At 41.0% G+C, this 17,269-nt stretch overlaps 1 protein-coding gene across 1 annotated transcript in view; it reads right to left on the bottom strand.

Moving 5' to 3' along the window:
- cacna2d3a (calcium channel, voltage-dependent, alpha 2/delta subunit 3a) overlaps positions 1-17,269 on the bottom strand; it is a 170,475-nt gene that overhangs the window by 48,861 nt on the left and 104,345 nt on the right. Inside the window, 3 exon segments of the mRNA XM_051117795.1 lie at positions 2,869-2,952; positions 4,084-4,158; positions 9,174-9,254. Of these exon segments, the coding sequence (XP_050973752.1) occupies positions 2,869-2,952; positions 4,084-4,158; positions 9,174-9,254 (240 nt within the window).

The raw sequence follows: 17,269 nt of genomic DNA, 5'->3' as shown, positions 1-17,269 counted from the left end.
ACACAGTGCTGACAGCTGTTGCATTCTCGCAGCTGATGCAACTGTGAACTCTGACATCTGTGGCTGCAAAAGCCAGTGCTGCCAACTGTCTATACGAGATAAGCAGGGTATCCTGTTTTACACATAGATGGCAGTATAAAAAGGCAGTCATCCTCACAGTTCTGTTGTATGCATCTGAGTCCATTTATTGCCAGCAGACTGCCAAACTTGATCAGGTTCATTAGTGCCGTCCCTGTCGTACTGCACATGTCAAATGACAGGATAAAATCCCAAACACTGAGGTGCTCCAGACCTGTGGCTGGTATTGAGTATTAAGGCTGGTATTGAGTAGGGGATCGAGGAGGGCAACGTTATAATGATGGCCTAAAAGCCAATCTGAACTACATAACATGGACCCAGATATGGTCACAGACAGGGCGTACACTCCTTTAAGTCCAGCTGGATCAATGGTGCATCACATATGAAGGCACCAAAAGCCCAACATCCTAAAATTTACATCTAGCCAGTTTATGTCCAAAACCTGTGGCCGACCATGTGCCTCGAGGATCAACCTCTACACACATTGTAGGACGTACCAACAGTTGTGAACAATACAGCAGGCTATTGTACTGTTAATAAAATGTGATAGAGAACTGTTAGCATACCTGCCACAATTACATGTCTATCCTCCTAGTATGAACCCATTTTCGTCAGGGGATCTAAATGTCAAGACACAAGCCTGTTTGCTGCGGTAATTCCGCTGACTCACTGCTCAAATACTTTTCAAGCAAAAACACATTTGATTAGTACTATTACATAAACCTCACTCTTACTTACTGTTTTGCACTCTTACTCACTATTATTAAATTTATGTATTACTGACAAATATGAACCACATTAAGATTATTAGTTTGGGTTACTACTGCATGGATTGAAAATAAAATATATAAATCTTAAATATAAACTTAAATATTTCTGAGTGTTACTGGATTATCATAGTTGCACAGTATCAGTAGGAGCCTACTGTCAACAGACAGTATGTTTTGTTTGTTTGTTTGTTTGTTTTAAGTGCATGCTTAAATGATGTTCTGTGAACATAATTGCAGTGCACTTTAAAGCAAGTAGGATTTTGACTGTATTATCAGTGTTTTTATTATTCATCAGAACAGAAAAAAATCCACTGATATCACAGACTGCACTACTCTCTCTTTTTAAACTCTGTTCATAATGATTATTTTTGGTGTGAACAGGTTTTTACAGGGCCAACTGTGACAGTGTAATGCCGGGCTGAGGGAAAGCAAGATGAGGCGGATCCACATGCAGATTAGTCTATTAACATAATGGAACCAAAGAAACCAAAAACGAGCATCTACAGAGAAAGACATCGACTTTCACTGAACAAGGGCACAGCAGTATAAATATACAAGATAGCAAGGCTAACAAGGAGAGGGTGGAGCTAATGAATCACTGTGACAGAGAATGAGGGTAGTAGGGATGTCACAATACTCAACATAATATCGAACCGTTTGGTACAACATCCACGGTCCAATACGCGCTTGTGAATTGCGCTTTTTCGGTTTTGCATTTAAATAATTTCCTTGTTTTTTCTCGAAATTTGTTGTGTGTGTGCCTGTGATTTCACGTGCTGAGATGAGGAAACGCTTCCGTTCTAATGAAATGCAATGATAAGCCTTTCTAAGCCTGTTGTCCAAAAAAAGAGAACATTATAACTTATTTTTACTTCACAGCGTCAGTCGAGTGTTTGAAATAACTTCCTTTTGTGATCTTATGTGGCTTCTTATCATAGAATGAGGCAGACAATATATTCTATACTGTATGTCCATTAGCAATGGCTTACAAATATACTTAATCATTATGAAAATACCCGAGATGGCTTGAAGAACACAGATAAACCATAGATTATTGCAGACGAGTGTTTATTGTCCTTACATTTCATTATTCAAAACGTTTAACGTTATATCTTGTTTTTATTCAGTTACAGCAATAGTGATGCCTTTATCCATATTAGAGATTTCCTGGCTGGAACGTCATCAGTGTTTTCTCTTTGACGCATATGTGGATTTTCTGCACGAGGGCGCCCTCTGGCGTCCAGTATGAATGAAACGCATCCTATTTCGCGTAAAAATCAGAAAAATAATACCTCTCTCAAAAGAAATGTTAAGCAGACATATAATAATCCACGCTTTTTCCAGTGTAAAGAGGTTTACAGGAGTATTTAGTATTTTGTTGTAAATTAGATGCAAAAAAAAAAAAAAAAAAAAAAAAAAAAAAACACACACACTGATGTGGCAAGCTATCGAACCGAACCGAAAACCGTGGTTAAAACTGAGGTACGTATTGAACCATGGACTAACTGTATTGTTGCATCCCGAGAGGGTAACTATGGCAACAAACAGGGTAGCACATGGCACTGAACAAGGAAGTAAACACAGAAACAATGGGTAAACACAAGTAAACACAAAACCAAGACAGGGGAACACAGACTGGGATCATGACAGATAACAACACTTTTAAAATTAATAGAAAATGAAAACCACAATTATTATTTTATTTATTTATTTTTTAACAGTGATTTAAAAGGGCATTAGTAATACATTTGTAGCCTGTTCTAGCTTTGTGCAACTTTATAATATGTACTAAACTTAGCTCTTTTTATCTTAGTTAGATTCTGTACACAAAATCCCCCCTTTGGTTTTTGATTAAGAAAGTGTATTGTTTTATTACATAATAGAAATAGCAGGTGGGATTAGTGAAGTGGACTTAATAAACTGGCTCTGTATATATCCTTGTGTTATGAGTAACAAGTTTTAATAAGCATGTTTTCACCTGAATTTTCATTTAAACTATTACAACTTAACACAATTTTACCTCATCCTCCTTGTCTTCCCACTCCACCTCAGACAGATCCACACTGCTGTAGCTGGATTTTCTCCTCTTTTTCCCTTCTTCATACTGGAAACACAAGACATGGAAATACCGGTGACATTAATTAACATGCTGTGTATTACAATGATGCTGTAATAAACACAATTATTTTTACCACTATATTCTCTGATCACTTGTCTCTGACGTACTTCTGCAGATCATTAACATTTTTTTTTCTGTGCATGTCAGTGCAACATGTATAACTATAATTAATGTTTATCCCAAAGAGATCAGACTATCAAAGCTCTTACTCCTCTTGCAATGGAATGTGCTCTGATTTATACTGTCACTGATGTTTTTTTTTAAAAGAAGATGTCTGAGGATGTGTGTGTGTGGCAGATGTAGGCTGCCCTCTAGTGGCAGCATGAAAGTGAGTGGTCCAGATGCTTATCTTTTAAAATGGGAGATAACAAAACAGTGGGCTTTCCTGTTGCATTGTGTAGTTTAGTGTGTGTTGACACAGAGACACCAGCTACACCCTGGACATCAGCTACATGATTAAATCTCTCAAGTTTTCACTCCAAAAAAAAAAAAAAAAACATTTTTAGACATGACATAATAATGATAAAAAAAATACTATAAACCAAAAGACAGCATATCAAGTACTACCAATACATGAAACAAATTAAAAGTTGTACTTTTTACATTACCATTGTAAATATTTATTTGCCTCATGGTAATGAGCACATGCTTAATTATTATGAGTTTTATAATTACTTTAAAAAAAAATCTCCTTTCAATTTGACGTAGATGTGATGAAATATCACCCAGATTTTGATCAGTGGCTTGCTGGGATTTATGCAGAGGACGTATAAATAAATGAAAACTTGTGACTGTCTTGACCGTTTTCATTGCCCTTGTGCACAGATCCCGTTTATCCTGAGTACTTTTCCTGTTTGACTATTTTACACCTTTGTTTACTGACATAATTCACACAGCAGCGAGATCATGAAGGAGGTTTTGATTCTTATGCCTGTTGATGTAAGCAGAGTGTGTTCCCATCTCATCATCTGTCAAACACTCATTACAGTTGATCAGAGGCCCTATGCAGCTGTCGGCTCACAGCACAATGATTCTAATGAGATGCATTCTCCCATCAGTCTCAGCATGTGCTGGAGGACTGCTTCTTTGCTATTATCATCACATGCGATACATTACCAGAGGCTGCAAGTCAGGATGGGTGAGTATGTATCCATTATTGGTGATGGCAAAGGCATAACCATGGATTCCCAGCTGTGAACAGACACACACACATCAGAAGCAGCAAATCCGTAAATACTGTCACATTTTCAAAGCGTGAGGCTGCGGTAGTCACCAGCCTTACAAAGACCCCATGAGTTTTGTCAGTGCTTCAGCTATCCATAATCTAGAGCCGTAATTCTCAACTCTGGTCCTGGGTGCCCCCCCAACACTGTACATTTGGTCTCAATTATCTGACAAACCCATTTCAGGTCGTGGAGTTTCTTTTAATGAGCTGATGAGTTGAATCAGGTGTCTTTGATTAGGGAGACACACGAAATGTGCAGTGTTGGGGGGCACCCAGGATCAAGGTCACTGATCCAGAATAATGATAAAAGTTTACAAAATTAACATTTAACACATTTAATATTTACATTAAACTGGACCAAAAATATTAAGCACTCATCTTGTACTGCACCGATTTTAGTACAACCAAACTCTCAAGAATGACACAATGTTCTAACCAGTTGTGATGTGATAAGATTTGAGCAATTTATCTGTCCACACCAGATGCAACAAATCTACAATGAAAAATCAGTCAAAAATCACAGCCAATCAGAAGAACGTGTGGGCTGGCTCTCTTTCTGCAAGCACACTGCTGTCTCACAACAGAGACTGTGCATACACCAAGATATTGCACATTTTTTGCTGTGATTGGGAGAAACTGCACAATATGGTGTATCCAGGGCAGCTCTAGTAATGCAAGTCCTGCCTTTCCCTATTAAAAAATACAGGAGTATTGGTCCAGCAGGTCAGAAAATAGCTGCCTGGAGGCTTTCCATATATTGAGAGTTTCCTTGAGACTTCACTTTTCCTTTGCTCACACTTACAACAAAATGTATAAATACAATATTAAATTACTAAAAAAATAAACTATTTTATCATTATTCAAAGTCTGAGTGATTGATATGATGTTTGTTATAGACTACAGTTTACATGGTTTAAATATCTGAGTTATTTTCAGGACCTTGGGACAATTATCCATTTTTTCTTTCATTGAGGTTGTTGCAAAATATATATATATATGTCACCTCACAAAATGATATTCAAACTCAAATTAAACCATTTTTTGTAATGCAAAACACAATCAGTACCTAAGATGTCAGCTTCAACATCGCAAAAATAGAAACCATTTTAAAAATAGAATCCTCTGTTGCTCGTTGTGTATCATCATTAAATGTGGTTAGGACACAGTGTGAGAATGTTCCTCTCTCTAATTCCACCTGCCACTGACTAGTGTGTTGAGATAGGCCTGATGTTGCCTCCCATTAAATTACTATGTCACATTATCAGGATGAATAATAATATATTAGGATTTGCGACACCTGAAAATGTATCATTGCTAACCTGCTTTTCTTCTAGTATTGCATGTGGTTGCACTGATTAGTTTATGTTTTCTGTGTCAGTTTGTGCAGTGTGCTAGGCAATGATTTGAGTGTTCCCAGGGCTTAGATTTTTCATGACATCACATGAAATAATATCGTCCTTGTAAGTGACTATGGGCTGTCGAAAGAAAGAAAGAAATATCTCAAACTAAAAAAAATGACAAGAAAAATACTAAAGATGAACATTTACTAAAGTTTGGGCACCTATACAGCAGATCCTTGTCAGAGAAAGCCCTTATTGTAAACAATTATTACATATCATAATCTGGATGTGCTCTGTGTGCCGGAAACATGGCTTAAATTAGATTATTTTTGTCTTTAACGAGGCTGTACCCCAAGGTTATGGCTATAAACATGAACCTCGCATGAAACGAAGTGCATGTTGCATTGCAAATAGGGCCCACTATAAGCAATGACGCTGACCATGCTGGATACTGACAGTAAACACAGAGGCCTTGTTCTATCTCTGATGTGCTCCACACACTCTTGACAACAGGAAAAATTGGATAACAAAACAAGATGACATGTCCAGTTCAGAGAACGCGTTAGAAAAGATGTGCCCGAAGCTGAATACCTTATCCGGAAAGGCAGGGATAATAACTTTAGAACTTCTACCCAATAATACAAACAATATTTGTTAGACGCAGTCACTCTTTGTGCTTGCTGGGTAACAGTTAGATGATAGCCTGATATTTTATCTAAACATCTACAATTACAATGTCAGCTCTTGAGATAGGAGATAGCGAGAACATGGAGGACATCCCCTTCTCTATTTTCATCTCTCTTGTCTCAGCTAGATCTCAGCTCTCTTGTCTCAGGAGGCCGTTCCTTACTCTCTCGGCTTGGCCAAGGAGTCTGATCTTGTTTTTTTTTTTTCATATTTTTTCCCACTGCAATTTCATTTGTTACAGCTCATGAGCACTGTCTTCAGGTTTCATAAGTTCCCTATTCTCCATCTCCACTAGCTCCACCATGGTCATCATCTCTGATGAGTCCACTTTCCAGAAGTCTAATACTCTGCTGACTCCCCAAGGCTTCCCCACTGTGCCGGCTCTTCAGAGGTCTCCCAATTTCCTGGCCTTTTTAAGGTCTTCAGAACCACAGTTTGAGGTTACAACACCCATTGCCTGGGTATCATCCTGTGCCTTGAGTAAAAAAGGACCGCTCACAGATTCACCAGAGATGTGCACTGTCTTAACCAGTGTTGGGCAAGTTACTCTGAAAAAGTAATTAAATTACTGATTACTGATTACTCCTTTTAAAAGTAATCAAATTACTGTTCTGATTACTTGATTTACTCAAAAGTAATTAGTTACATTACTAGTTACATTACTTTTTTATGTACATCCACGAAATTTACGTGAAATAGTAAGTTTGTGTGTTGCCTAAGATCCCAGCATAAACGCTCCCAATAAAATATTTGTTATTAAAGCATCAACATTCACAACCACTGTTATTTTTACTAAAAGCAATAGGCTACTGTATGCGTGGTTGCAAAATGCACGGCATTTCGAGCGGTGAGTGGATTCTCTGATTGTCCATTGCATTCCAGATATCAGCGCTGCAAACACGTTATAAATAGAAACTCTGCCAATGCTTACGCGTGTTAATCATTTTTGTTTTACAGTAGTTGTTCTTACTGCTTTTGTGCAATACATGAATAGCAATTCATTTGTTTTAGATATTTTATGTTTAGATATTTCTATTTTGCTGGAGTCCCGCAAATCATTTTATTCTATCGCATCCCGCACATCGCATCTCTGCTCGGCCGCAGCCCCGCACCTGTACTCGTCCATCAAGTCTTGTCCAGCGCCGCTCTCTGTTGCGTCGACGCATGGCGCGGGACAAGACGAGTGCAGCTGTGGGCGCGGGCGCGGGCAGGCAGAGACTCATGTGAAGACAGTGGAACTTGATGCGTTGCCCTCCGCACCCGGTACATTCTCAAGAAGTTTTAATGTGCCGTGCTGCCCTTTCAGGTGTTTTAAAATGGATATAGAGTTTTTCACGGTTGAAAAGGGTTTCTTCCCCTCTGACAATGCACAATAATGTTTTTTCCTTTGACAGAAAAAAACTCAAAATAATTATTGTATTTCCAGCTACAGAACGCGTACTTTCCTCTCCCCATGCTGACTTTGTTTTCATTGGTAGAATCCGCCTCACAGGCGCTTTCCAGTCAAAGTAGTTCTCAGGTAAATGACGTTGCGTGTGCTAGCCAACACCCTTTTTACAGTCCAAATGATAAAACAGATTCTGTCGGCAATTATGTAACGCAGCAGTAACGCATGCTTGTAACTATACTCTAATTACTCGTTTGGAAATTATAACGCGTTAAATTACTCCGTTACTAAAAAAAGAATCAAATTACAGTAACGTGTTACAAAGTAATGCGTTAATGCCCAACACTGGTCTTAATAACTAATACAAACTTGACCTGAGCCAAAAGCAAAATGCACCACAATAACCTCCCACATGAAGCAGGCCCAACTGCACCACTGGTGAAGCCGCTGACATGAGAGCCAGATGTCTGCAAAACAGACATACAGGAATGTTTGATTCTGAGGTGAAATGACTGGACATGAGCAGTAGTCAGTCATGCTTGCATCATAGATGAGTTCAGATCCACCCCTAGAAATACTATCTGCTGCTTTAGCAAAAATAACAAAATCCTCTAAAGGTTTATTCTTGAACTTAGCCTCAAAAGGTGACTGAGAACGAGGTATCAATGCTGAGATACAGCCAGGCGAAAAGGAAGAACCCGAATTGGTAAGATCTGCACCCAAATGCAAACCCAAGGAACTGTCATCTGATAAGTTGACTTCTACAGTATTTCTGGGAGATGGGTGTAACCTTATTTAATGGTCTGCCTGGAAACAAAGCCTTCGCTTATCAAAAGATTTTCAAAAGTATGTGAAGCACCATTGCTGCGTCATTGTTGCAAAAACTTGCACAAGAAAATCAAGTGCATGTCTTTAACTCCTTGAACAAGCAAGCAAGGGCTGGGCTTCCTGATGAGTGCCAACCTGCCCACTGCCAAACCTATTAGTGCCTGAAGCAACAGTAAACAAAAATTTATACAAGCTGAAAGAGATTGCATTGTGAACTTCTAGACTTGAACACAACTCCAGCTGAGAAATAGATTGCACGTGGTTCAGGGAGTGAGAGAGAAAGAAAAATTGTCTGCTCACTCTCCACAGCCTCAAGCTTAGCATTGGATCCCCAGGACTCTATCTTTTGTGGTACCTTAGCAACTATAGAACTGGACCTATGGGAAATTTTTCTTTTCCACAAGAAGCACTTTAATTTTAATTGTTAGCAGCTCAATGAGCAGCAGCACTTAAGCTCTATTTAACCACAATAGCAAGTAACAAATCATGGTTCATATCTACGATATTACTCAAGTCTAATAACAATTTAAATAAGAAAGATGGTCAATTTGACACCAACTTACCTGAAACCTTTTTAACAGTAAATTCACAAAATTCAGAAATAAAAACAGCAGATGCTACATCATATTGTGAGGGTTTCCGTGAACATTAAATTACAATGTTAGCTTCTAGAGAAAAAAAGATCTAACTTTTGATATTCATTCATTCCTTCATTCATTCATTCACTCTTTGTGTGTACCTTGTATTTGGGGATGGCCTTCAGTATTTCAGACACTGGAACATCTGTGCCAACTACTCCAAGAAGAATTCCTTTATTTCTCTTAAAATAATGAACATAAGCATGTTAGGGATGAAAATCAAAGCAAAAATATTAATTACCTTAGTATTTGTTGTGATTCATCAAATTTTATTTAAAAAAAATATTCGAAAAAAAAAGTCTATTTATATCAATTATCACTGAAACCTTTCTACGTCAATTTTTTTTTTTTCATACTTTGGCATATTTGCTCTGTCTTTTGCTATAGCTTGATGAGTGTTATAAAGAAAACATTCAAACTGACAATATAATATGGAGTGAATTTTGTGCCAGTATTCAAACAAATCCAGCATTTTGCAAATAAACACAATCTGATTTGCAAACAAACGCAAAGTGATTTGCAAATTTAAAAATTTATTTGAGAGAAAATGCATGAAATGTATAGACAAATATATTTATTGTGTATTACAGCTGTGAGACTGTGAGTTGCCTTTTTATGAGGAAACGTTGCTTGATTTTCTCACAGGTGCATGCAGGCAGATTTTCTCACAAATGGAACGGAGCAACTTCCTTTTCCAAGAAAACAGCAGATGGCGCTGTCAAAGCGACCCTATTCTACAATGAAATTCACAATAAGTTCTGTAAAATTGTTAACATAATTAATTATTTCAAAAATAAGTAGAAACATTTAACTAAGCAGTCTTTCCCTATAAAAACTGATCCATTCTCTGTACTTCTTATCCTCTGTTGGATCGCGGGATATAGAATATATACATATGTTGATACAAGTGTTCAACATTCAAAACAACGCAGGTGTCACGCTGGTACAAACGGGTAGAGACAGAGGTAACGGCTTAGGGACCGCGTGGATGACGTGACACTACCCCCCCCCTCCACGGGTGCCTCCTGGCACCCCAAATCGTCTTCTTGGACAGCCTCGTTCTCTGGGTGTTGGTAGTTTGGGGTGCCTTCCAGGAGCCAGGGTGGTGCTGTGCTTTCCGGAGGGCGTCCTGGAGGATAGGCTACTGGGAGGTGTTCCGGAGGATTGGGCTCTGGAGGTGTAGGCACTGGCGAATACACTGGAGACGCAGGTCTGGATGAACGGTCAGGAAGAGCGGCCTCTGGAGGGCGCTCAAGAGGAACAGGCTCTGGAGGACGCACTTGAAGAGTGGTTACTGGAGGGTGCTCTTGAGGCGCAGGCTCAGAATGGCGCTCTGGGGGCGAAGGAGGGCGCCCTGGAGGCGAAGGAGGGATCACAGGCTCTGGAGGGCGCTCTGGAGGCGCCGGAGGAGGCACAGGCTCTGGAGGGCATCCTGGAGGCAGCTCCGCCTCAGGAGGGTGCACTGGAGGCAGCTCCGCCTCTGGAGGGCGCGCTGGAGAGAGCTCCGCCTCTGGAAGAACGGCCGTATCTGGACTTGACTCTGGAACAACAGCTGTATCTTGCACTGACTCTGGAACAACAACCGTGTTTTGACTTGACTCTGAAATAACAGCTGTATCTTCACTTGACTCCGGAACAACAGCAGTGTCTTGAACTGACTCTGAGACAACAGCGGTGTCTTGAACTGACTCTGAGACAACAGTCTTGTCTTGAACTGATTCTGGAATAACAGCTGTATCTCGACTTGATTCTGGAACAACAGTCATAATCTGACTTGACTTATGAATATCGACTGTGGCTTGGCTTGATTCATGGTGACTGGTTGTGACCTGACTTGGTTCGTGGAGGTCAGCTGAGACCTGACTTGGTTTGTGGAGGTCATTTGAGACCTGACTTGGTTCGTGGAGGTCAGCTGTGATTTGACTAGGTTTGTGGAGACCAGTAGCAACCTTACGTGGCTTGTGAAGATCAGCTGTAGCTTGACTTGGTTGGTAGAGACCAGTAGTGACTTGACTAGGCTCATAGAGATCTGCTGTGGCCCGATCTGGCCTGTGAAGATCAGCAGTGACTTGCCTTGACTCATGGCGATCAGCAGTGACCTGACTAGGCTCATGGAGATCAGCTGTGGCTTGACTTGACTCATGGAGTTCTACAGTGACTTGACTTGGTTCAAGGAGATCAGCAGTGACCTGACTAGGCCCATGGATATCAGTAGTGTCTTGACTTGACTTATGGAGTTCTACTGTGACTTGACTTGGTTCAAGGAGATCAGCAGTGACCCGACTAGGCTCATGAAGATCGGCCGTGACTTGACTTGGCTCTGGAAGTTCCGCTGTGACTTGACTTGGCTCTGGAAGATCGGTCGTGACTTGACTCAACCCAGGAAGTTTGGCCGTGACCTGACTTGGCTCTGGAAGTTCAGCCGGGACTTGACTTGACTGAGGAAACAAAGCTGCTACTTTGATTGGCTCAGGAACAACAGCTCTAACCTGGCTTGACCCAGAAACGACGGCTCCGACCTTGCTTGACTCAGGAACCACGGCTGTGACCTTGCTTGACTCAGGGACCACGGCTGTGACTTTGCTTGACTCAGGAACCACGGCGGCGACCTTGTGTGACTTAGGAGATACAGCTGTAGCTTGACTTAACACTGGAACAGCAGTGGTAGTTTGACTTGATTCGGGAAACACAGCTGCGATTTGACTGGACTTGGAAACTTGACTTGACTCGGGAAACCCAGCTGCAACTTGACTGGACTTGGAAATTTGACTTGACTTAGGAAATGCAGCTGTAACCTGACTTGACTCAGGAAACACAGCTGCAACTTGTTTTGACTTGGAAACTTGACTTGACTCAGGAAATGCAGCTGCAACTTGACTTGGCACAGGCAACGCAGCTGCCCCTTGACTGGACTTGGAAACTTGATTTGACTCAGGAAATGCAGCTGCAACTTGACTTGGCACAGGAAACGCAGCTCTAACCTGGCTTGACCCAGAAACGACGGCTCCGACCTTGCTTGACTCAGGAACCACGGCTGTGACCTTGCTTGACTCAGGGACCACGGCTGTGACTTTGCTTGACTCAGGAACCACGGCGGCGACCTTGTGTGACTTAGGAGATACAGCTGTAGCTTGACTTAACACTGGAACAGCAGTGGTAGTTTGACTTGATTCGGGAAACACAGCTGCGATTTGACTGGACTTGGAAACTTGACTTGACTCGGGAAACCCAGCTGCAACTTGACTGGACTTGGAAATTTGACTTGACTTAGGAAATGCAGCTGTAACCTGACTTGACTCAGGAAACACAGCTGCAACTTGTTTTGACTTGGAAACTTGACTTGACTCAGGAAATGCAGCTGCAACTTGACTTGGCACAGGCAACGCAGCTGCCCCTTGACTGGACTTGGAAACTTGATTTGACTCAGGAAATGCAGCTGCAACTTGACTTGGCACAGGAAACGCAGCTGCCCCTTGACTGGACTTGGAAATTCGACTTGACTCAGGAAATGCCACTGCAACTTGACTGGACTTGGAAACTTGACTTGACTCAGGAAATACAGTTGCAACTTGACTTAATTCAGGAAACAGTTGCAAACTGACCTGACTCGGGAAACACAGCCGCTACCTGACTTGATTTGAGAAATACAGCTGTAACTTGACTGGACTTGGAAACCTGACTTGACTCAGGAAATGCAGCGGCAACTTGACTTGACTCAGAATACAAAGCTGCAACCTGACTTGACTCAGAAAATGCAGCGGCAACTTGACTTGACTCAGAATACACAGCTGCAGCTTGACTGGACTTGGAAACTTGACTTGACTCAGGAAACACAGCTGCAACTTGACTGGACTCAGGAACGGCACTCCTGGCTGGGAAGAGGGAACCGGATTCGTTAGGGCATGGAACGGCACTCTTGGCCGTGACGAAGGAACTGGATTCGTTAGCGCATGGGACGGCACTCTTGGCCGCGACGAGGGAACTGAATTTGTCAACACATGGAACGGCACTCTTGGCCGTGACGAGGGAACTGGATTCAGGAGAGACAGCCTTCCTGGCCGGAGGCTGTGGCTGGGTGGCCATCTCAGTCGGGTACTTTGGCAGGGCGGCCATCTCGGCCGGGTGCTCTGGCTGGGCGGCCATCTTGTGAACTGGTTCTGCAGCGGCAGGCTTGACGTGAGCAAGACTTAGAACGGTAGACGTGATGTGAATGGGCTTTGGCTTGGCAGACTTGACGTGGGAGGATTTCAGAGGACGACCTGCTGCTTTCCGTGCCGATCGGACTGGCGTAAATGCTGGGTCTGCCAGCTTTGTCCCCAGGTTAGTGGGCTGGCATGTGGAGAATCTCGGCTTCAGGTGAGCCGACAAGGTGACGTCAGATTCAGAGGGGACTGGACGAGTCATTCTTTCTTTCCTCTTCGATTACAATGTTAGGGTCATTCAAATATAGTATGAGATTAATTAACTCAGTTAACGAGAAATCACATACGGGAAAGCTGCAGCAAATAGTGTTCTCGTCCAGTCCCATCTGAAATACCGCACACAACGAGGCGTCGTGCCAGCCCACCTGATGAGATAGCTTGAGGAATTCCGCCACGTATTTGTCCAGATGGCGGCCACCCTGCTGTAAATTAAGTAGCCGATCCTCAGTCCATTGCCGCTTAGCAAAGACCCCAGCCATGATGAAAAGCCTCCTTTCTTTAGGGCTGGTATCCTGTCACGCTGGTACAAAGGGGTAGAGACAGAGGTAACGTTTAACAAATTTTATTAACACAGGAGTGCAGCAGAAGATTGTGTGCGAAGAAACACAGGTAAGTAGCAAAAGTCTTTTGAGCAGGTATATCACAGTTTATCCAAACTACTCAGGTGGGTACTCAGACAGCGGTAGTACTTTCTACACGATCCGTTCAGTCACTTCCCTTAAGGTGCTTGTTTTCCTTTCCTCACAGATCCGTGAAAGTCAGAGTCCTCCAGAAAGTCCATACAAAGCGATCCTCGGATAAAGAAGTGTACATCCACAGGTAGAGCGAACAAGCAACGTTGATACCAGTCGGCGAATATAGCAAACAGGTAAGTATTTATACTGTGGGGGTGATTGGGTGAACAGGTGTACGTGATTAATTATCAGGTGATCGTTAACGCGTGCTGTGGCTTATGGACCGCGTGGATGACGTGACAGCAGGAGTATAATAACAATATATCATGTCACAATATATTGTAATACTAAAATGCAAATGTATTATGCAGAGTGACAATATTGTGTACCAAAAATTAAAGCTTAGACAATTTAATTGTGTATCAGATATGGTAATATCACCCAGAAGGTAATTAATTATTAATTTAAAAAAAAACTGAAAACAAATTACATTATTAAGTACAATATCTAAAACGTTTGTGCAATCATTTGTGTCTAAAATAATTATGTATTTTTTGGTTAAGCAAAATGATGAATATTTCTCTTCTGGTGTCACTTTTGTCCTGTAAATTGGAGAGAAGGATCAGGTTCACACTGATATAATACTAAATTCAGCATTTTGATAAACAGTGGCTTATCAGTATTTCAGAATGATTTTAACTGATTAAAAAAAAATATTTGAGGTTAAAGACCACGCCAGTGTGTTTTGTCACGTTTTCTTGATGACCACGAAAAGAATTAAAATACAGATATGACCATGGCATCGTTAAAAACTGCAGTGGGTCTACGTTTATTTGTATATAGCCAAAAACAATGTGCTTTTGTAAAATAAAGAAAACAAACTTTCTTTACAGGCACATGAATAAAACCACCTGAATCTCAGTGAATATGTTCCTCACATACATGATACATTGTTACGGCTGGTTTGTGAGCCGCAATACAAAAGAGTCAAACACCACATTTTGTACAATAAACTACTTTATTTACAAAAACAACAAATTGAATAATAAAAAATGTCTAGGGGTGGAAGGGGGAAAAAAAGAATCCGCACGCGTGGGTATTAAGGCATAAGAAAAAGGGGAAGGAAAAAAATGAGGGAAAAGCCACACCTGAGAGAGAGCAACCCAAAAAGACATACCAGTCTTTTATTCACTGCCAGTCTACTGAAGGCTGGAACAATGATTAATTTCACCTGTTGCCCAGCCAGCACTTGCACTAAACAGCAGAGCCCACAGAGGGCAGTAGGCAGGCGTAACATACATATATGTATAAAAAGCTTGAAATGTCTACTTTTAAATAAATCAATTCAAACTGAAAGCAAATATTCTCTGATTATATTATCACTAATGTGATCCCGCCTCACACTTACTGCTCTGTTCACGTGTTAATGATCTGAGGTCAGCCAGGTAAACATGTATGCCCCTGAAAAATGGCATTAAAACATCAAGCTTCATCACAGAATTTAGCCTACTTTCTTTTTCTGTGCGGTGGATGATGGCACGCTACATGGGTGAAGACACACTCTGGACAGGAAGGACTCTTCTCAGAGTGACTCAGATAATTAATGTTTGCAATTTGAAGAGCCACTAATGTAATTCCTGACAGTGGTTTTTGATTCTTAACTTCATGAGATAAAATGTTGCTGGGGTGTATATAAAAAGCTACATATTTTTAGATTGATTTTTCCAAACAGGCTATTGTCAGACTAAAATCTATATTTAGAGTAAAATATTGGTTGAAATATGAAATATCTCCTTACAGGCCACTTTTAGTTTTAAATGTGGTACAAGGCGTGTATATAAACTATGCTATATGTAAACATAAATATAATTAAAGCTGCAAGCAGCGATGAACGGGCCCTCGCACCCGGGCTCACCGCCGACCGGTGGCTTTAGGGAAACAGCGAACGGTGGGCACTATGCTTTTAACATAGTAAATTTAGGAGGAATATAATCAAAGTCATTTAGATGTGCCAAACGTCCTGCTGCCAGCTGGTGGCGCTATGCCTATAACTGAATATTGGCATGTAGATGTCTTCAGGTCAGCGCTTTTATCAAACATATGAAGTTTGGTGCAGATTGAACATGGTATGTTTGAGTTAGTGTAAGACAAGTCATTTCCTGTTGCCAGCTGGGGGCGCTATAATTGTAATGGAATATTGGCCTTTAAATGTGTTCAGGCCAGGACTCTTATCAAACATATGAAGTTTGGGGAAGATCGGACATTGTATAGCTGAGTTACAACAACTTCCTGTTTCATGGCATTAATAGCATGCATTAGCACGTAGAAAGTGTTTCTAGCATGTTTAGCACAATATGGCATATTTTGCTGTGCTTTTAATAGACCATCACACTGTTAAACATGTCACTTCCGGTTGCCAGCAGGTGGCGCTATGACTTTAACTGAATATGAGCATGTAGATATCTTCAGGCCAGGACTCTCATCAAACATGTGAAGTTTGGGGCAGATTGGACATTGTTTGCAGGAATTGCAACAACTTCCTGTTTCGTGGCTTTAACAATATGCTTTAGCACTTGGTAAGTGTTGCTAGCATGTTTGAGTATGTTTTTAGCCAGTTTAGCACTCAGTGGCTTATTTTAGTGTGTTGCTAATAGTGTATCACAGTGTTAAACGTCACTTCCTGTTGACAGTAGGTGGCGCTATGACTATAACTGAATATTGTTACGTAAATGTGTTCAGACCAGGACTCTTATCAAACCTGTTAAGTTTGGCGCAGATTGGACATTGCATGCCTGAGTTACGGTAGCTTCCTGTTTCATTGCATTAATAACATGCTTTAGCACTTAGCTAAGTGTTGCTAACATGTTATAGCATGTTTCTAGCATGTTGCTACCCTATTTAACACTTGTTGATATTTCTAAAATGTTGCGTTCATTACAGAGTGCAACATCTCACTTCCTGTTGCCAGCAGGTGGCGCTATGACTATTACTGAATATGGGCATGGGCATGTGTTCAGGCCAGGACTCTTATCAAACATGTTAAGTTTGGGGCAGATTGGATATTGTATGCCTGAGTTACAGTAACTTCCTGTTTCATTGTATTATTAGCATGCTTTACCATATTAGCTAAGTGTTACTAGCATGCTTTACTATGTTTGTAACATGTTGAATTTTAAGTTTGGGGCAGATTGGACATTGTATGCAGGAGTTACTGCAATTTGATTTTGTATTAATATCATGCTTTAGCTCTTAGCTAAGTGTTGCTAGCATGTTTTAACATGATTCTAGCATGATGCTAGCCTATTTAAAACTTGCTAATGC

Source organism: Labeo rohita, chromosome 8 (assembly GCF_022985175.1).
Source record: "Labeo rohita strain BAU-BD-2019 chromosome 8, IGBB_LRoh.1.0, whole genome shotgun sequence".
Classification (NCBI taxonomy): domain Eukaryota; kingdom Metazoa; phylum Chordata; class Actinopteri; order Cypriniformes; family Cyprinidae; genus Labeo; species Labeo rohita.
Note: the sequence above shows the minus strand (reverse complement) of the source record. Positions and strands in the feature narration are given on the sequence as shown.